The sequence below is a fragment of the Sphaeramia orbicularis genome, chromosome 4 (assembly GCF_902148855.1).
Source record: "Sphaeramia orbicularis chromosome 4, fSphaOr1.1, whole genome shotgun sequence".
In the NCBI taxonomy this organism is placed as follows: domain Eukaryota; kingdom Metazoa; phylum Chordata; class Actinopteri; order Kurtiformes; family Apogonidae; genus Sphaeramia; species Sphaeramia orbicularis.
Genome location: NC_043960.1, coordinates 59,603,841 through 59,625,156, shown reverse-complemented (window position 1 = coordinate 59,625,156; position 21,316 = coordinate 59,603,841). Strand labels below are relative to the sequence as shown.

Genomic DNA, 21,316 nt, shown 5'->3' with positions numbered 1-21,316 from the left:
CAATGCTTGACTCGAGAATGCTGGTTCCCCCTCGATCTCCTACTAAATTCAACAACAACTATTCAGAGAAAAACCAGAGTTTGGGTCAAACTGTGGTTTTTACATTAAACACATTTATATGAACAAGTTCAATTCACACAGTTTAAGGGTCAATTATTTGTAAAAAGTCCAATAAACAGTAAAATGTGTCTATTGTTGGTTTTATTAAAAATGAGAAAAAAACTATTTACAGTAAAAAAAAAAAAAAGACAGATTGCATATGAAATCAGATGAATGAACCCAGTCTGTAAAGGATCTGAACTGTGAACCTGTTTATGATCACAGTCTGGTCATGTGACCAACCCTCTGGTTCCTGGTTCAGCTCTGGGTCCAGGTGGTTCAGGTCTGGCTCTGGGGGATCCTCCTCCACAGTCCTCCACACAGACAGGGTCAGTTCAGGTCTGGGTCTGGGTCTTGGTCCAGGTCCAGGTCCAGGTCTGGCTCTGGGGGATCCTCCTCCACAGTCCTCCACACAGACAGGGTCAGTTCAGGTCTGGATCTGGGTCTCGGTCCTGGTCCTGGTCCAGGTCCAGGTCCAGGTGGTTCAGGTCTGGCTCTGGGGGATCCTCCTCCACAGTCCTCCACACAGACAGTTCTTAATCCATCGTTGCTCCCACTGTTTCATGGCGTTGGTTTTGTTCGGAGATCGAAGCATCGTGACACAACCACACCTGAAAACACACACAGAGGGAGGTCAAGCTCCGCCTACTCCGCCCCTCTGCCTGTGAAGCTCCGCCCCCTCCACTCCCACTGCTGGTGATGAGCTGGACGTGTACGTGTACATGGACGTGCACGTGGATGTGGACGTGGACATGTTCGTACCTGGTGCAGGCCTTGCTCTCCTCAGTTGGACACACGCCCATGTGGACACAGCGCAGATTGTCCATCTTCTGGGAGGGGACTCCTACGACAAAACATACGATCAAACATACGACAAAAGCACCAATAAAAATTACGATAAAACATACAATCAAACCACTGATAAAACATACGATGAATACGACAGGAAATGGACATGATCAAAGGACCATGTAAACGTCAGGATCATCAGCGTAAAAGGGAAGTTTATTTAATAATGAATGATAAATTTGATTGAAAATAAAAAAAAAAATTTTCTTCAGTTTTCTGATTTAATAAATAACATTTGAACTGAGTGAGTTTTAATCAACGTCTACATCATCAGTGAATTAAATCTAGAAAACACAGGATTTTACACTGAAAACAGGTCAAATTCAGGGTGGATCAGATTAGAATAAAGGCAGATAAATCCCTTAAATTAAAGGTGCGGGAGACTTTCGTGACCAATTTTTCATCAGGTCTGTCCATCCTCAGTCATATCCTCAGTATCAGGAATCTGTTCGTCTGTCATTACTCAGCTGAATCTCTTGCATTACGACAGCGGCAGCACGACCATATGATATTATACGAATGAAACAAACGACGTGGAAACGGCTGAAGGACTACGCACAGAGGGAAGGGAGCTCCTGCTGTTTCCGCCTCGTGTCTGTAGCAGCTGCCGCTGTCAGACAGCGGAGCAAACCAGCGTTTCCCACAATGCACGTCATTAGGGCTGGGTAAAAAAATCAATTTAATCGATTTTAGATCGATTTCTTTTTAATTTTGCATAATCGATTAATCTCCCCTTGAACTGCCACCTTATCATGGTGGGGGAGTTTGAGTGCCCGAATGATCCCAGGAGCTCTGTTGTCGGGGGCTTTATGCCGCTGGTAGGGTCTCCCAAGGCAAACAGGTCCTGGGTGACGGGCCAGACTAAGAGCAGTTCAGAAGCCCCTATGAAAGAAAAACAACTAAAGAACGTGACGTCACCCGGTATGGCGCAGCCGGGGCCCCACCCTGGAGCCAGGCCTGGGGTTGGGGCTCAAATGCGAGCGCCTGGTGGCCGGGCCTATGCCCACGGGGTCCGGCCGGGCCCAGCCCGAAGGAGCAACGTGGGCCCGCCCTCCGGTGGACTCACCACCCACCGAGGGAATCATAGGGGCCGGATGCAATGTGGATTGGGTGGCAGTCGACGGCAGGGAGCCCGACAACCCGATCCCCGGACGCAGAGTCCAGCTCTTTGGACATGGAATGTCACCTCGCTGGGAGGGAAGGAGCCGGAGCTTGTGAGGGAGGTTGAGAGATACCGACTAGATATAGTCGGGCTCACCTGCACACACAGCTTGGGCTCTGGAACCCAACCCCTCGAGAGGGGCTGGACTCTCCATTTCTCTGGTGTTGCCGCGGTGAGAGACGGCGGGCTGGCGTGGGCTTGCTCATAGCCCCTCAGCTCAGCCGTCAGGTGTTGGAGTTCACCCCGGTGAACGAGAGGGTCGCGTCCCTGCGCCTTCGGGTCGGGGACAGGTGCCTCACTGTTGTCTCGGCCTACGGGCCGAACAGCAGTGCAGAGTACCGGCCTTTTGGAGTCCTTGGGAGGGGTGCTGGATGGTGCTCCGACTGGGGACTCCATTATTCTCCTGGGTGACTTCAATGCCCACGTGGGCAACGACAGTGAGACCTGGAGGGGGGTGATGGGGAGGAACGGCCTCCCTGATCTGAACCCGAGTGGTGTTTTGTTATTGGACTTCTGTGCTAGTCACAGTTTGTCCATGACAAACACCATGTTCCAACACAGGGATGTCCATAAGTGCACTTGGCACCAGGACACCCTAGGCCGGAGGTCGATGATCGACTTCATTGTCGTATCATCAGACCTCCGGCCGCGTGTTTGGACACTCAGGTGAAGAGAGGGGCAGAGCTGTCAACCGATCACCACCTGGTGGTGAGTTGGATCCGCTGGCGAAGGAGGAAACCGGACCGACTCGGCAGGCCCAAACGTGTGTGAGGGTCGTTGGGAACGTCTGGCAGAGCCTGATGTCAGTGCGGTCTTCAACTCCCACCTCCGGGAGAGCTTCTCCCAGATCCCGGGGGAGGCTGGGGACATTGAGTCCGAGTGGACCATGTTCTCCACCTCCATTGTCGAAGCAGCTGCTCGGAGCTGTGGTCACAAGGTCTCCGGTGCCTGTCATGGCGGCAATCCCCAAACCCAGTGGTGGACCCCGGAAGTAAGGGATGCCGTCAAGCTGAAGAAGGAGTCTTATCGAGCCTTGTTGGCCCGTGGGACTCCCGAGGCAGCTGATGGGTACCGGAAGGCCAAGCGAGCTGCAGCCCGAGCAGTTGTGGAGGCAAAAACTCGGGTCTGGGTGGAGTTTGGGGAGGCCATGGAGGAGGACTATCGGTCGGCCTCGAGGAAATTCTGGCAAACCATCCGGCGCCTCAGAAGGGGAAAGCAGTGCGCCACCAACACTGTTTACAGTGGAAGTGGGGAGCTGCTGACCTCGACTGGGGATGTTGTCGGACGGTGGAAGGAATACTTCGAGGATCTCCTCAATCCCACTGTCACGTCTTCCATGGAGGAAGCAGAGGCTGAGGTCTCAGAGGTGGACTTGTCCATCACCCAAGCTGAAGTCACCGTGGTGGTTGGCAAGCTCCTCGGTGGCAGGGCACCGGGGGTGGATGACATTCGCCCTGAGTACCTTAAGTCTCTGGATGTGCAGGACTGTCTTGGCTGACATGTCTCTGTAACATCGCGTGGCAGTCGGGGACAGTACCTCTGGATTGGCAGAAGAAGGGGGACCGGAGGATGTGCTCCAACTATAGGGGGATCACACTCCTCAGCCTCCCAGGGAAAGTCTATTCCAAGGTACTGGAGAGGAGGATCCGACCGATAGTCAAACCTCGGATCCAGGAGGAACAATGCGGTTTTCGTCCCGGTCGCGGAACGCTGGACCAGCTCTATACTCTCCATCGGGTGCTCGAGGGTTCATGGGAGTTTGCCCAACCAGTCCACATGTGTTTTGTGGATCTGGAGAAGGCGTTCGACCGTGTCCCTCGTGGTATCCTGTGGGGGTGATTTGGGAGTATGGGGTCCGGGGCCCTCTGCTAAGGGCAGTCCGGTCCTTGTATGACCGAAGCAGAAGTCTGGTTTGCATTGCCGGCAGTAAGTCAGACCTGTTCCAGGTGCACGTTGGTCTCCGGCAGGGCTGCCCTTTGGCACTGGTTCTGTTCATAATTTTTATGGACAGAATTTCTAGGCGCAGCCAGGGGCCGGAAGGGATCCGGTTTGGGGACCACAGGATTTCATCTCTGCTTTTTGCAGACGACGTTGTCCTGTTGGCCTCATCGAACCTGGACCTTCAGCGTGCCCTGGGGCGGTTTGCAGCCGAGTGTGAAGCGAGCGGGATGAGGATCAGCACCTCCAAATCCGAGGCCATGGTTCTCGAACGGAAAAAGGTGGTTTGCCCTCTCCGGGTCGGTGGGGAGTCTTTGCCCCAAGTGGAGGAGTTCAAGTATCTTGGGTCTTGTTCACGAGTGAGGGAAGGATGGAGCGTGAGATTGACAGACGGATCGGTGCAGCGTCTGCAGTGATGCAGTCGCTGTACCGGTCTGTCGTGGTTCAGAAGGAGCTGAGCCGAGAGGAGAAGCTCTCGATTACCGGTCAATCTACGTTCCTACCCTCACCTATGGTCATGAGCTTTGGGTCATGACCGAAAGGACAAGATCCCGGATACAAGCGGTCGAAATGAGTTTCCTCCGCAGGGTGGCTGGGCGCACCCTTAGGGATAGGGTGAGGAGCTCAGTCACCAGGGAGGAGCTCGGAGTAGAGCCGCTGCTCCTCCGTGTCGAGAGGGGCCAGCTGAGGTGGCTTGGGCATCTGTTTTGGATGCCTCCTGGACGCCTCCCTGGGGAGGTGTTCCGGGCATGTCCACCGGGAGGAGACCTTGGGGAAGACCCAGGACACGTTGGAGAGACTATGTCTCTCGGCTGGCCTGGGAACGCCTCGGGGTCCCCCCGGAAGAGCTGGAGGAGGAGTCTGGGGAGAGGGAAGTCTGGGCATCCCTGCTTAGACTGTTACCCCCGCGACCCGGCCCGGATAAGCGGTGGATAATGGATGGATGGATAATCGATTAATGGTGGATGAGATCGGTTTTTCAGAGCAGGACCGCGAGTAAATGACCCAGAAACCGCCAATGCAGAAGCACATCCGGCTCTGTCTCGCAAGCCCCTCATGGAGACAGAGCGTCTTGGTCGTGTTCACGTCAGTTCTGGCGCAGGAGGAACACGGAGGAAGGGTGGGGAAAACCCCTAAGTGGGAGGAAGGGTGGGGAAAACTCCTAAGTGGGAGGAAGGGTGGGGAAAACCCCTCAGTGGGAGGTCCTCCAGGCCTCAAACTGGAACCCGCAGTGGTTGGTGGAGGCGGGTCACAGAAGCCAGTCGTTCTAGAAATATTAACTTGGATCACCTGTGACTGAGGGCGGAATTAGAGAAGTAGCAAACCGTAAATCACGAAGCTCCGCCCACCCTCCCCCTCCAGTGAGTTTGTTGTACCAAGGGCCCAACATGAGTCTGTTTCAGGGGTCAAACTGGTGTCAGTGCCCCAGGGTGACAGGAATGAGCCTTAAGGCTGGAAGCAGCAGGAATAAAACAGAATAAAGATGAAGAAGTCCATTCTGAGCCACTGGACAAACATGCACATGTTGTGTCTGTTCTTTATTTCACAGTAGATTCATCTGTTTACTGATGAAATGTCAGATTGATTTCCTTTCTAATATCAGTACTGATTCTGTGTTGCATGGCTGCAGTAGTCAAAAATCAAGTTACAACTCAAAATTGTACTTTGGTTTCACTAAATGAAACTGAATCAATCAATCAATACTGAATCAAATCAAATCAAAATTAACTGATTCAGAACCTTATGAATCGAAATCAAATCAATTATGGAAATTGGCCATGATACCCAGGCCTACACATCACGACAAAATTCTGAAGATGCTCGAGTTCCCTACTGGCTCTGTAAAGACATGGAATATTTCTGGTAGATGGCACTAAGAAACTGCTCACCATAACGCAGACTGGATTCAGCCGAGTACTGGCAGACAGACGAACAGATTCATGAGACTGAGGATGGACAGAGACCATGAACAACTGGGCACGAAAGTCTCCCACAGCTTTAAGGTGAAACGTAAAGGTTAAACTGGGCCACATGCACAGTGTGTCAGGGTTCAGATCTATGCGGTCCAGGTGGTCTGGGCGTCCTACCTGGTGTAGACCTCCAGGGGGGTGGATGCGCCCCCCCCTGCGGACATGGACCAGGCCTTTCCGAACTGCAGCCTCAGTGGGTGTTTTCCCTGCAGTTTGACGATGACGCCGTCGTTGAGCGGCAGCCAGTCCATACTGGGAACCAGCAGCTGACTGGGAAGGAGGCAGCACTCGTCTATCAGGGTGTCGTCCGGGTCCTGGGGGGGGGCGTCGTCCCGGGCTGATGACGGACAGGAGGACACGTCAGTTAGGACCGGCCACCTTCAGGGACGGCGGTTTATGTACAAACAGTTTATGTGCACGAGGATTTGAATTGTGTTTTATTCTGTCTTACATTTATTATTAACTACAGAGACGACATCCACAGAAAACCTCGTATGTCTTTATGTGTAGTTTAATTCTATTTTATTATGTGAGTGTGTGACAGTGACAGGTCAGCAGGTTCTGGTTGTGGTTCTGGTCCTGGTTCTTACAGCAGATCCACAGCTTGGTCAGCAGTCTGAACAGCAGCTGCATGCTGTCCTGGTTGTCTGAGGTGGCGGTGAAGGTGGGCAGGCAGCCGGGCTTCAGCAGACCCCAGATCCGGATCATCACCAGCATCTCTCTGAGCATGCCCAGAGACGCCCCGTCCCTCATGAAGCCGAAGCCCGGACGCACCATGGAGCCCTGTGGAACCCGGAAGAACCAGGCGGAACCACACACATATGCATGGGTTAGAACACAACGGAAATGAAACAGAAATCAACTCAAAAACAAAGAGAATTAGTACGATTTTCTGTCTTTCTGTGCTCTCATTGGCTGATGCTCTGTTCCCTGCGTTCTCATTGGCTGACGCTCTGTTCCCTGCGTTCTCATTGGCTGACGCTCTGTTCCCTGCGTTCTCATTGGCTGACGCTCTGTTCCCTGCGTTCTTATTGGCTGACGCTCTGTTCCCTGCGTTCTCATTGGCTGGTCTGTTCATGGTGCTGTCGTGCTCTCACCTGATTGGGCAGGTTGGCTAACAGGTAGAGGACAAAGTCTCCCACCCATTGGATGAGCTGCTGCAGAGACTGTAAGGGAGGGCCGTCCAACAAACTCCTCTGTCTTCAGGTTGATCATCACCTTATCGATATCTGAGGAAAGACGCCCATCAATAACCGATCCAGACTGCATGGCTGCCTTGTCACCCGCCCCCTGGCGTACTGGGGTTCTGTCACCGGTCCCCGCCATCCCCCGGTGTCCCCGTGTCCCCTGGTTCTGTCCCCGCCCCCTGGTGTCCCCCGGTTCCCTACCTGCCCCCCAGTGTCCCCTGGTTCCGTACCCATTCCCCGGGTTCCGTCTCCGCCCCCCTGTGCCCCCGTGTCCCCCGGTTCCGTACCTGCCCCCCAGTGTCCCCTGGTTCCGTATCCATTCCCCTGGTTCCACCTCCGCCGCCCTGTGCCCCCGTGTCCCCCCGTGTCCCCCGGTTCCGTCCCCTGTGTCGTACCGGTGTCAGTGTTCTTGGCGCAGATCTCGGTCAGTCTGTCTCCCGGGCTTTTGTCCGGCGTGTTGAGAACGTGCGGCCTCAGCAGAGACTTTAAGGTGGAGCTGATGGCGATCAGCAGCAGTTTGGCGTGGAAGTCGCAGGCCCGTGCCGCCGTCGCAGTCGACAGTTTACACAGAGACGCCTTCACCGCCACGATGCGCGTTGCCAGGACCTGAAGGAGGACGACAACAGCGAAAAAAAAGAGAGGACAGAGGTGGATTTGGTCTGATTGGACTGGTCTAGATCCGAGTTTTAAGAATTTTAGTCTGAGTTTGGATGAAAAACTTTGTCATCAGAAGGTAACGATCAGATGAGACTAGATTAATTTAGACTGCATAAGAAATAACTACATTACTTTAGATTACATTACATTAATTTACATTAAATTAGAATAAATTAGATTAATTTAGGTTACATTTGAATAAACTACATTACTTTAGATTACATGAGAATAAACTACATTAATTTAGATTACATTAGATTTAATTAGATTCATTTAGATTAAATTAGAATAAACTAGATTACTTTAGATGACATTAGAATAAACTGGATTAAATTAGATTACATTTGAATAAACAACATTAATTTAGATTATATTAAATTAGATTAATTTAGAGTACATTTGAATGTCTGTTGTGTTGTCTGTCTGTTGTGTGGTTTTGTCTGTTGTGTCTGCTGTGTGTCTGTTGTGTTGTGTGTCTGTAGTTCGTCTGTGTGGTACCTGCTGCAGTGCCTGGTTCTGCCTCATGTACTCCTCGTGCAGTTTCTCCACCAGGTTGTGGACCATGGTGGGCTGGACGTGCAGCAGGACGTCCCACCAATCGTAGCCCGTCACCATGCAGTACTCTAGGAGGAACAGCAGGTGGAGCAGGGTGGTGTTCAACTCCAACACCTGACCCATAGAAGGAGAGACCCGAAGCATGTGGAGCTGAGGGAGAAGGAGGAGGAGGAGAGGGAGGAAGAGGAGGAAGAGGAGGAGAAGGAGGAGGAGGAGGAGAGGGAGGAAGAGGAGGAAGGAGAACAACATTAGAAAACACACGAAGGACAAATAAAAGAATGAAATGAATAAGTGGATAGATGAATGACCCCCCCCCACCCTGAGGTCATCAGAGATCATTAAAGGTCATCAGAGATCATCAGAGGTCATTAAAGGTCATCAGAGGTCATCAGAGGTCATTGGTGTGCACTGACCTTTCCATGGTTGTCGACTCCTGCCAACGCCAGCGACGTCCAGGAGAACTGCAGGGCTTTGAAGTGGAGGGCGGGGCCTCCGGTCCTCTGGCGCTTGATGGCGGACTCGTCTCCGGGACGCTGACCGGTCCGGAGGAGGAGGAGGAGCCATAGAACACGCCCATGGTGTGGAGGGAGAGACGGTGGAGGATCTGGATACTGCCGTCATGGAAGGCCAGAGCCAGACCTGGACCCACACAGGGGTAGGGTTAGGGACTGTTCAGGTGCGTTCAGGTGTGTTCAGGTGTGTTCAGGTGCGTTCAGGTGCGTTCAGGTGTGTTCAGGTGTGTTCAGGTGCTGTTCAGGTGCGCTCTCACCCAGTCCGGGGCAGAACTTGGTGTCCGACGCCACCTTCAGGTCGGTGTTGGAGATGGAGATGGGCAGTTTGGGCAGGGCCACGGCTGACACCCTCTCCAGGTCGTTGGTGGTGGTCAGGATCCTCCACTTCAGGATGGTCGGCTGCTTTTCCCCAACTACAGCGGAGGTCAGAGGTCAGAGGTCAGAGGTCAGGAGCATCGTGTCATGTGACAGAGCCATAGGGTTAACCCTCCATTATCCCATAAACGAAAATACCAAATACTCAAAAACTGTTATATTTTTAACCCTTTAAATGACATGTTTGCAATGTTGTAACAACGCTAAAGTAGCTAACGCTAAAAACACTAAATTATTATTATCTTCATTATTATTATCATTATCATCACCATTATTATATCATTATAATTATTATCATTATTAATATTATTATTATCATTGTCATTATTATTATCATTATCATCATCACCATTATTATTATTATCACTATAATTATTATCATTATTAATATTATTATTATCATTGTCATTATTATTATCATTACCATTATTATTATTATTATTTATTATTATTATATATTATATTAATAACAATAATAATAACAATAATAATAATGGATTGGACTTTATACAGCACTTTTCTAGACACCCAAAGCGCTTTACATTTTTGATCCATTCTTCATTCGCTCTCACATTCCCCTCTGGTGGTGGTAAACTACACCTGTAGCCACAGCTGCCCTGGGACAGACTGACAGAAACGTGGCTGCCAATTCGCAACTACAGCCCCTCCCACCACCACACATTCATATGCATACATACACCTGTATTATTATTATTACGTTTTAAACTGGCTCACCCACATACTCTGGAATGTTAAAGTGTGTTTCTCACCGACTGGAGATCGATGCTGGAAAATGTTGTTGACAGGAAGTCCCTCCTTCCTCAGGGACCAACATTCCACGATGCTGCCGCTCTGATTGGACGCACACAGCAGAACCTGCGCACGCACGCACGCACACACACACACACACACAGGCGGGTTCTGAAGGTTCTGCTGGAGCTGCCTTTGTTCTGTTCAGATTCATCTGAGGACCTGTCTGTTGGTTCTGAGTTCTGCTGTTGAACTGGGCTCACCTGCTCCGAGTTCTCCCGGGTCAGGAACTTCAGGTGGGTCACAGCCGGGTACTTCTCCCTCCTCAGCGGGTCGGTGGTGCAGCGCAGGAACAGAGACGGCAGCAGCTCGGTGTCGATGCGACACTTTTCACTGACGACGCTGACCACCACCTGAACACAGAGGTCAGAGGTTAGGGGTCAGTCGCACTCTAAAACAACAGCTTTAACACGTCAACATGCAGCTGGAAACTACACAGAACTGCTGAAAAGAATATTCCAGAACGTCAAGGTGCTGTTTTTATGAACATTTTATATGAACCCTTTAAATCACCAAAGACAACCAACAACCAACAACTAACAGAACTGACTGAAACAGACCATAATAGCTCCAGATAGAGTTACCATGAACAGAATTCACAGCCAACTGCTTTATTAATAATCACTAATTAATGGATACTGAGGAAAATGCTGAACTGCAGTAAAACAGTCCCAGCTGCTGTAAATAAAGGCTGATGTCTGCGGTGACCTTTGACCTGACCTTGTAGAACTGGACGGGGGATGAGCTGCTCCCGTCCGTCGCCGCCACCACGATGTTCCCTCCTCCAGTGAAGGCGATGTCAGCCAACGCCACGCGGCCCCGCAGCCGGCACAGGCTCTCGCTGGCGGTCAGCAGGGCGCCGCCCGGCTTCAGCAGCGACACGGTGACCAGGCCGCTGACCGTCACCGCCAGCCAGCCCTCCATGGGCTTCCCCCGAACAGCGTCAGAGACGGTGAGAACTTCACCCGCGAAAACTTCTCTCCGAAGTTCGTGGATCCAGACTGAAGGAGGAAGAGGTCAGAGAGGCGGAAAAACATGTGACTAGGGATGTAACAATTACTGGTATAACGATAAACTGCGGTAAAATCGCAGACAGTATGACTGTTTAAATTCTAATTACCATGATGACCGTGTTTGATTACCGCACTTTTATGTAAAGATCTACTTTTATGCCAAATATTTGAGTATAGTTTTAATTTATTACAATTTTAATTTTCTATACCTAATATTTGGAGCCAATATTCACTTTTAAAGTCTGTGAAAAGGTTCGTTAAGCATCTGTGTGTTTTTATGTAATAAATTGCATACATTTTTCAAATTGGATTTTTTTTTCTTTTTTTGTGTGTTTTCTGTCCTTTTATGTTGATATAGAACACAGTTGTCCAACATGCGTCCCGGGGGCCAAATCCGGCCTGCCAAAGTGTCTAGTCCGACCCCTGGGATGAATTTGTGAAATGCAAAAATTACACAGAAGATATGAACAATCAAAGATGTTAGAATCATTTTAGGTCAATTCAATCTAAAGTGGATCAGACCAGTAAAATACTATCAGAATAACCTATTAATAATGAAAACTGTACATTTTTCTTTGTCGTAGTGTAAAAAAAAAAAAAAAGAAAAAGTTACATTTCACAAAAATGTTTACATTTACAGACTATCCTTTTACAAAAAATGTGAATGACCTGAAATGTCCTAACAGACGTATGTGGAATTTTAAATATATTCTCTCTGTTATTGAATGTTTTGTGTATTTGTAGATAAACTGTGATCTGTACGTGTTGTGATGCACATGTATCAATTATAAACTAAGGTGTAAAACTGTTAACATTGCACTTTGAATTTTCAGGTTGCTCATATTTGTTCATGTTATGTTCAAGTACAGTTCGTAGATTTAAACATTTTCATTACAGAATTTTACTGTTTTTTCCACTCAAAAGTTCTTATACTATTATTATATTATTTTACTGGTCCAGCCCACTTTAGATCATATTAGGCTGAATGTGGAACTGAACTAAAATGAGTTTGACACCACTGATACAGCAGGTTAAAGTAGAGCTGCAACCGATTAATTGACTCAAAGTGATCCAAAAAAAGTCATTCAACCACAATTCTGCTGAATCAAAGCTTTGTTTCCTTCATTTCTCTGCTGTTAAACATCGGTTCCACTGTTGTGTTTCACACGGACACTTATTGTGACGCACAAAGAAGCTTCAATTCAGGAAAACTGCAATAGAATAATTTCCCTTCAATCAATTCAAGTCGATTAATCGAATCTGGAATATTTGCATTGGCTTCAAGCACCTCATTGATTAATTGGTTGCAGCTCTAGGTTAAAGTGAAAAATAACAGATGATATAGATGAAGTTGTGCTAAAAAACAGATCCCAAACATGGGTATAGTAAACATTTGTTTCTATAGTATATAAAAGCCAAATCAAAAGGACTGAAAAACGGAAAATAGACTCAGACCACTAAGGGTTAATATTGGAATGTTTCTGACACAGAAGGGACATTCGGACTATTATTTATTTGGGATTTTTTTTTTTTTCAAAATACAACTAGGTTAAATTATTTCAGTGTGTATCAGTACTTTTTGAACATTTCGAGCACAATTTCAACAAAATGTCAAAGATGATGCTGTTTGACACAAATAGGTACAATGTAAAAACTAAACTTGAGTTGAATAACCTTCCATTAGAATATGTCCAAACCTACAAGTACCTTGGACAGATAGTTTCTGATAATCTTAGTGATGATAGTGACATTCAAACTAAGGTTAGGAGTCTTTATGGCAGGAGTCATTTTTTATCTCTCGCAGGTTTTATTTTTGTTCTACCATTAAGAATAAATTGTTCACATCTTTTTGCTGGAATATTTCTCTCTGTTACATATGGGTTCATTTTAAATGTTGTACTGCTCACTCAGAGTTGCTTTTAACAAAGGATTCCATATTCTACATGGTCTTTATCATAGCTGTAGTGCTAGTGGTATGTTCTGTTTTAATAAGGTTCGTTCTTATTATGAGATGTTACAGAAAGCAATTTTGAATTTTATACTGCGTTTAAGTCACTCTAGAAATGTTGTGATTTTTACAATAGTTAACTCTGACTTTAATGCAGATTCCACACTTGTTAAATACTGGCACCAGCATCTTTAGACTTGTTATTGAAGACAGGGTGTGTGCATGTTTTTATATTTATAACCCTTTTAATTGTTATTTTTTTTTTAATGTTTAGTATACTCTATGGACTGGAACTATTTACATGTCTGATACAAATAAATAAATGAAAAAATAAATAAATACTGCGATAATACTGGTAACTGTGATCTGACATGTTCCTATCATTACATCCCTCCATGTGACAGGTGAAGGTGAAGGCGTTACGGTTCGGACCATCTCCACGTGCAGCGCCAGTTTGACTCCGTTGTGTAACCAGCTCAGAGCCACGATGGGGTCTCCGTCCAGAGAGCTGGACAGGACGCTCTCCCAGCTGTTGACCAGGTGGTCGGACATGGACCAGCACTTAATCTGACCGTCCCCGTCTGCGGACAGCAGCCGCGAACCTGCAAACAAAAACAACAACAAGAACAACAACAGGTGTCAGAAGGAAAGGGAAGTAGTCATGTCTCCATCTGGACTTTTTTGCTTCTGATCCAATTTTTTTAAGGATTAGATACCGACCCCATACCAACTTTTTACAATGACATTTTGATTTAAATTTGGAGTCATTATTAATAGGTTATTATTCTATTATTTATTAGATCACAGTTGGGCCAAATGTTTAGTTTTTTTTTTTTTATTGAAAATATTTGGGTATACAAGACATATAAATTTTGAACAAACATCAAGATGTCAAAAAGAAAAAGCATTTGAACAAATAAATAAAAAAAGCATAAATTTAACCTCCTCAGACCCAGGAAATGTCAGTAAAGTACCAGCTTTTTTTGGTTTTTATTCAATCAGTGCCTATATTGGAAACATCATGATGCAGCAGTTTTTTCAGATGCAGTTTTTAAATTTTTATGGAATGTCCTTTGTGCTGGACAGTTTTCTTTTCTTTTTTTTTGTATAAAGTTGTGAAACTTTTGTCCACAAATGTGGACAGAAAACCCATAGCTGGGTGTGAGGAGGATAACGACACAAAGCAGAACAGGCAAATAACAGTATAAAAAAACCAAACATATCGAACAAAAATAAATAAATAAATACATCAGAGAGTTCAGTCTATTTTAAAGAATTCTTTATAAATTGCCAGGGTGCTAGTGCTTTATTTGTTAATGATAAAATCGAATGATTTAATACATTTTTCAAATTCCATCAGAAAGACTTTAAAATTTGGGCTTGTTTTTGGTAAATTTATTTTGGTGTATATGAAATTTTCCAAATAACATGATCAAATTTACAACAAATCCTAAATTACGAATGTCATGTTTAAAATATGTAATTACATTTTGAGACGTTATAGTTATTTTTTCATTACTTTTAGATATGATATATTTTTTCAATTTTAGATCAGAAATTAGAAGAAGAGTGTTCACACAAAGAATAAGTGTAGAGTAGTTCCAGGACAAGAATGACAACAGTTACATATTTCTTCTGGTTGGTCTGAATGTGGAACCTGAACTAAAACAACTATGACACCTTTGACTCTGAAGAACTTTAGGGTCATTTTTCCAAATTCAGACTGTGGGACACATTAGAACCTTTGGTGGGCCTGTTTTGGCCCACGGGCCGTACGTTTACCGCTGCTGTAAATCTGTGTTCTATTAAACTGACAGTGGGATTCCTCAGGGCACCGTCATAGGCCCCATCATTTATATGTTTACACTAATACATTCTCAGACGGATGGTACAGACACTGACCTTCAAGGACGTTGTTCATTTGACTTTTTGTACCTTTTAAATTCCTCGTGTGGTGTGTTAGGTTGGTTTTTAATGTGGATGTTTGGCTTAAATCTCAGCTTTCTGTAACTTCTGCTGCCTGTTCAAGGACACTCTGCAAAAAAGATATTTAATCTAAACCAGTCTTTTTTTTCCCTGGACAAGACAAGACAAGATATACACAGTGTTTTCATTAATACATATTGTTAATATTCTTCATATATTTACATACTGTTAATACTGTAAATTTGCGTCTATTTTTTATCCATTTTTATTTCTTATTTCTTTGCTCTATATTTTGTTACTTTGTAAAATTTCTATTCTATTTTCTGATCTTATTTTTAGTTTTTGTAATTTTATATTCACTCTGTTCTTATTTCTGTTGTACTGGTGTTTTAATCATATTGTTGCACTGATTGGAGGAGCACAATGACAATAAAGGCTGTCTATTCTATTCTATTGTGTTCTATTCCACTCTATTCTGTTCTACTCTATTCAATTCTATTGTATTCTGTTGTATTCTATTGTGTTCTATTCTACTCTATTCTATTCTACATGCTTTATTGATCCCTAAAGGGGGAAATTCAAATGTACAGCAGCACAAGACAATAAACTTTAAGTACAATAGAAAAATACAGATTAAAATATCTGTCAAATGTGTTAAAGTGACTGAATACAATATAAAATAATAATAATAATAATAATAATAATAATGATAGTAACAGTAGATAAAGTCAGGCGTGTGCAGTAGGTGATACTGACAGATGCTAACGTCTGTTAACACTAGGGCTGTGTATCGGCAAGAATCTGGCGATGCAATACAAATCACAATACTAGGATCACAATACGATATATCATGATACTGTTAAAAAGCCAATTTTTGGTTCATTTCTTTTTTTAAATGATTATTTCCTGGAAGAATTGAATTCCAGCAGAAATCTGCCCAAATACTAAACACATTTGTATTTGATCCCAACAGGATCTCATGTTCTATCAGCAAATGTTCCTGTGTTCAAACTGAAATTCTGTTTTACAGACATTCCAGTTTCAGATCCTGTTCAAATGTTCAGATTCTATTAGTTCACAACTAACATCAGAACAGGATTTGAGTTCAATCCCAACAAAGGAACCAACATTATTGAATAAAACATTCCATGCATTTCCATGACAACTGTTCTTCCTGGTTTAATCTGATAAAGGTTCGATCCTATTTCAGATGTCCATGTAAACACCTTATTCCAGTTGAAACAGAAAAGTTCAGATTAAATTTAAACCTGATTAAAGTCAGTGGTTTAATCCTCTTTTAACTGCGCTCTAAATTCTTCCTGGACATGTAAAGCCTTTATTCCATTTGGATTTTATTCCTTCCATTCTGCACATGCTCAGTGTCTTGTCCTGTGGCGATGATGCACACATTCTGCGCTGGTGGAAGAATCTGCACTGCAGTCTAGTCTTCCCAAAGCGTTCCAGTGGAATATTCTGATGGGATCTACCAGCCTGGAAAACCCTGAAGGAACAGTTCAACACTGGCTTTGGATTCATTCATTTGTCCTGAACTAATGAGTTCAACAAGTGGGACAAACAGTTTGAACTGCAGCACTAACGTTAGCTTAGCTTAGCCTAGCTTAGCAGAATGGCATTCTCTGCTCAGACGTAGCTAGGGTTTTAGAGGTGATCTGTAGTATTTTAGGAGTGATTTTGGTCAGTTCAGTTCTCCCTAATCATTCCTTTAGTCCGCTGGGGTCAATATGATCACAAACTGAGGCTCAGATCATGGTCATGTGACTTACTGCAGGAAGAAAATCTGGGAAATAAAAACTAATGCAAAGCTAAAACGCTAAAGCAAAGCTAATTTAGCACATGCATCCCTTCAACAAAAGATTTTCCAACTTCCATCAACACAACAGTCCACAGATTGTATGAGTGCAGTAAGTCGCAGATCTGAAGAAATAATTAGAGAGAATCGGATTTCACAAAATCACTGACAAAAGACGACAAATCACCTTTAAAAAACTGGCTACATGTGACCATGGAAATGCAGTGACTATGCTAAGCTAAGCTAACAGAAGGGCTAAGCTAATAGAAGGGCTAAGCTAACAGAAGGGCTAAGCTAAGCTAACAGAAGGGCTGTGAGAACTGAATAAACGTTTCTCATGTAAACATTTTTTCGGGTTTAACATTTCCATGGAAACAGAAGAGAAAGTACTTTAGTTCCGGATTAAGTTCTTCTGGAAAAATAAATCAGATTTAAAAAACGTCATGTAACCATATCCATTGTTAAATAAGAATAATTAAAATATAAACAAAGAAAAACAAAAAAACATAAATGAACCTCCACACTATCTGCATTTGAATAAATACCTAAAAATATTGATACAGTACTTTTTAATATCGATACAGTATTGTGAAATGAAATATCGTGACATATTGCAGAACCGATATTTTCTTATAGCCCTAGTTCACAGCAGGTTGAAGGTTAAACCAGGCCCGCTGGTGTTCACTCTGATGGGGGTCGGACCAAAGGAGGGTCTGGATCCATCGTCTGAATAAGCTGAACCTCATACAGAAGAACCCACGCTCGCACCTGATTGGTCCCACTCCAGACAGGAAATGACCTCGGCATGTCCTGAGTTGATGGAGTAAACGTCCCAAGGGTGATCGGTGTCAATGATGTGGATCATGTGACTGACATCTGAAACACACACACACATACACACAACACAGCTTTAGTCCAGTGGTTCTGAACTGGTCTGGGTTCAGGACCCACTATAAGCCGTCAAAGACCGGACCAGACACAACACGCAGTGATAAAAGAGACCACAGACTCAAACTAGGGATGCACTGATACCACTTTTTTCCAGACCAAGTACGAGTACTTACATTTGAGTACTTGCTGATACTGAGTACTGATCCTAGTCCTTAGTAATCCCATTCCAGTTCTTAGTTCCTTTTGTAAATGTGCTTTATTGTCGTTGTCATTAGTCTGACTGGAACAAAGTGCTGCTACTGACATTTAATGTTGGAATGAGCGTTTGTTAATTAATCCACCAGGGGGCGCCGCTGAATTAACCATACTGGACAAATACCACGAAGAAGAGGAAAGTTTAATGAGAAGAAGAAGAAGAAAGTCACTAATAACAAACCTGTAGACAGAGGGAACACTACTATGATACTAATGTTGCAGCATTTTTGCTGGTGAGGTTTAAAAGTTTAGCTTCAGCAGGAAGAGAAAAGACAAATGAGTGAGAAGTTTGGTTTTCACTTCCGCTGGCGGCGGTCCGCACCGCTCTGTATCCCCGGCGGTTCCACTGGTATTCTCTATCTGTGTACTCATCCTCCAGCACCTGGAAAACAGATGGAATGTACGCAGAGGACGGACAGAACGCTGCGTCTGTATCTGTCTGTGTCTGGAACGTTACTGTCAGTCACCGTTACTTTTATCAGCGTCATTTATTTGGTTCAGTCTCCACACTCATTATTCCACCGCCGTATACCTGTTGCACTGAACTAGGAATGTCACACAGCCATAAGTGGTATCGGTGCAGTTGTATAGCATATCTTTTACGAGTATGAATATGAGTACACACACTGAGTATCAGAGCCGATGCCCGATACTCGTATCGGTATTGGTGCATCCCTAATTCAGACCTAATAGTGTTTCAGTGCTAAGGTTTCAAAGCTAATCTAAACAGGTGAGTCTTTAACCTGGACTTGAACAGGGGCAGGTCAGTGAGGACTCGCAAGTCAGGAGGCAACGAGTTCTACAGTTTAGGAGCAGTAACAGCAAATGAACGATCAACCCACTGTTTACATGGGGACCTGGGGATTTGGTTTAATAACGTTATTTGAACCCAGACAAAGGCCCAAAGACCCACTGGAAACAGGTTCGGACCCACTTTAGGGTCACCACCCACCAGCTTTAAGGGAACCTGTGGAGGGTGTGTCTGCTTTGAGTGACAGGAGTCTCAGCCAGTCAAAGGGTGGGTACCTTTGTTGTCGTCGTCGTCGTTCTTCAGGTCGGTGGTGAAGGCCACCAGGTTCCTGCAGGACCAGGAGCAGACCAGAGGGATGGACGGGCAGTGGGTGCTCTTCGGACGCTTCTCCCAGTCACAGACGTACGCCAGCTCCATGTTTCCACCACAGAATTAAAAACTGAAGGCCCGGAGGAGAAGGCCTCACCTGAAAACACACAGGAGATGATGTCTGATCCAGGACCAGATCCAAACCAGATCAGGACTGCACAATTTAGGTCTACATTTACAGACCCTTTAATTCTATTAAACCACAAACAGACACGTTAGTGTTCATCTAAACTGATCATTTCCACATTTTGACCCAATATTGATCCCAGTCGTAATTTATCGTCAGAGCTAAAACCCTATGTTTCATTTAGGGTCCATTTATGATGAGAACAGCAGGTGTTATACATTTGAATAAAGTCAATAATAATGATGTTCATTTTCAGTCCCCGTGTCACGCAGCAAGAATTTAAGTATTTTCACCCATAAATGTTCTTTGTGTCAGTTGTAGCATGTGTTATGTGACAGCACTGACTCAGACCTATTCATACATGTATTAAACATGGAGATAAGTTATTTAATTTAAACACAGACACTAATAAACGGGACATGTGTCCCTGTTTCACCGCTGGATCTGGACCACAGAGGAGGACTTGAACTGTGTCTAAGCTAACGGCTAACGGCTAACGTTAGCTTACCTTACTCCAAATTCCAGTCCAGAGACGTAGATGAAAACAAACCTGTCAGTCCTCCTGTGAAACGACAATAAACCTTTAAAATATCCAAAAGTCTGCAGTATTTGTCTGCTGTTTCCAGATTTAAACGGTAATATCCGTCGATGGCTAATGTTCGAAACAAATCTGCCACCATTCATTCAGTTGGACAAAGTGTCAGGACCCCTCAGCTCTTATAGCTGCCCAGCGTCCGCCTGACGGAAACACGGTTAAAAACAAAAGAGTAAAATCCGTGTTCACGAGGTAAAGGGTGAATATATGTTTAATGACCCTGAAAATATTTATTTAGACGTGTTTAATGATACGTACGTTCCTTATATATTTACTTTATTTGACTGTAGTTTGGATTTATTTGCATCTGCATCAACGGTCAGCCGTTTCTGTGAGATCATTCGACCCTCAGTTGGATCTTTCAGGCACGAAAAACCAATGACTGACAAAGAAAACGAGGAAAAAAATGAATATTTGGGTACCACTCAGTCATTTTTAGGCAAGTCCCTGATTTATGCCTTTTCACTATCAAATGTACAGTTTAACAAAAAGAAAAATAAAATTAAAAAAAAGATTAAATAAAGTTCCTGATTTATGCTTTATTCACAATCAAATGCACAGTTTAACAAGACGAAAAATTTAATTAAATAAAGATAAAAACAAAGGGGGACAGGGTGGGTGAACTGGGTGACTTGAGCTGAGCCACTGCCGCTCCCTTCAGTATTTATTATAATTTGTGGTTCTGGTTGTACAAATGTTGAATAAAACCACATTAGTTGCAATAATTTCTGAAAACAAACAGGAGTAACTGGTGCAAAGAAGATAAAAACCAACTTGTTATGTATTCCTGTTTGCACCCGTGCCTTTGTATTTTCTTTAATACGGATGCCAAGTTGTTTGTATATTGTCAATAAAAAAAAAATTAAAGCCACAAGCGACATCTAAAGGCCCTCGCCACGGGCACGTCCAGTAGAAGTATGTCCATCGTTCAGCAGGTGGCGCTCTAGCACCAAATTTCAATGTCTTCTGATGAATGGGTGTAGGCCTGGGAGATTGACAACTGATTCAAATTTGAGGCAGATCTTTGGTTTTATGTCCAAACTAAAGAAATTTTTGTATAAGTAAATCTGTAGGGGGCGCTATGCAGCTAAAATTAAATTTCTTCCGTTGAATGGGTGTAGACCTGCGAGATGTACCACTGAGTCAAATTTGAGCCAAATCGGTGTTCGTATGTTTGAATTAATGCAATTTTGGTGAAGGTAAATTTGTAGGGGGCGCTACTGAGCGAAGTGGCAATTTCTTTTGATAAATGGGTGTAGGCCTGGGAGATTGACAACTGATTCAAATTTGAGGCAAATTGGTGTTCGTATGTCTAACGTGAGGTAATTTTCATAAAGGTAAAATTGTAGGGGGCGCTATGGCTCCGAATTTCACATTTTTCTGATAAATGGGTGTATGCCTGGGAGATAGATGTCTGAGTCAAATTTGAGCCAGATTGGTGTTCGTATGTCCGAACTGAAGCAATTTTAATAAAAAAAAATATTAAAAATTTTTGTAGGGGGCGCTGTAGTGCAAAA

The 21,316-nt window shown here is 44.6% G+C and overlaps 1 protein-coding gene across 1 annotated transcript; it reads right to left on the bottom strand.

Moving 5' to 3' along the window:
• Positions 1-184: 184 nt before the first annotated feature.
• med16 (mediator complex subunit 16) lies at positions 185-19,913 on the bottom strand. The gene is given in 20 exon segments (XM_030131708.1): positions 185-710; positions 862-940; positions 2,937-2,947; positions 6,136-6,355; positions 6,609-6,801; positions 7,116-7,206; positions 7,208-7,247; positions 7,601-7,811; positions 8,361-8,567; positions 8,831-8,958; positions 8,961-9,056; positions 9,187-9,342; positions 10,075-10,180; positions 10,318-10,467; positions 10,835-11,043; positions 11,046-11,115; positions 13,508-13,677; positions 17,580-17,687; positions 18,984-19,174; positions 19,713-19,913. Coding segments are annotated over 19 exon segments (2,514 nt in total). The 5' UTR covers positions 19,126-19,174; positions 19,713-19,913; the 3' UTR covers positions 185-583.
• Between the last annotated feature and the right edge of the window lie 1,403 nt (positions 19,914-21,316).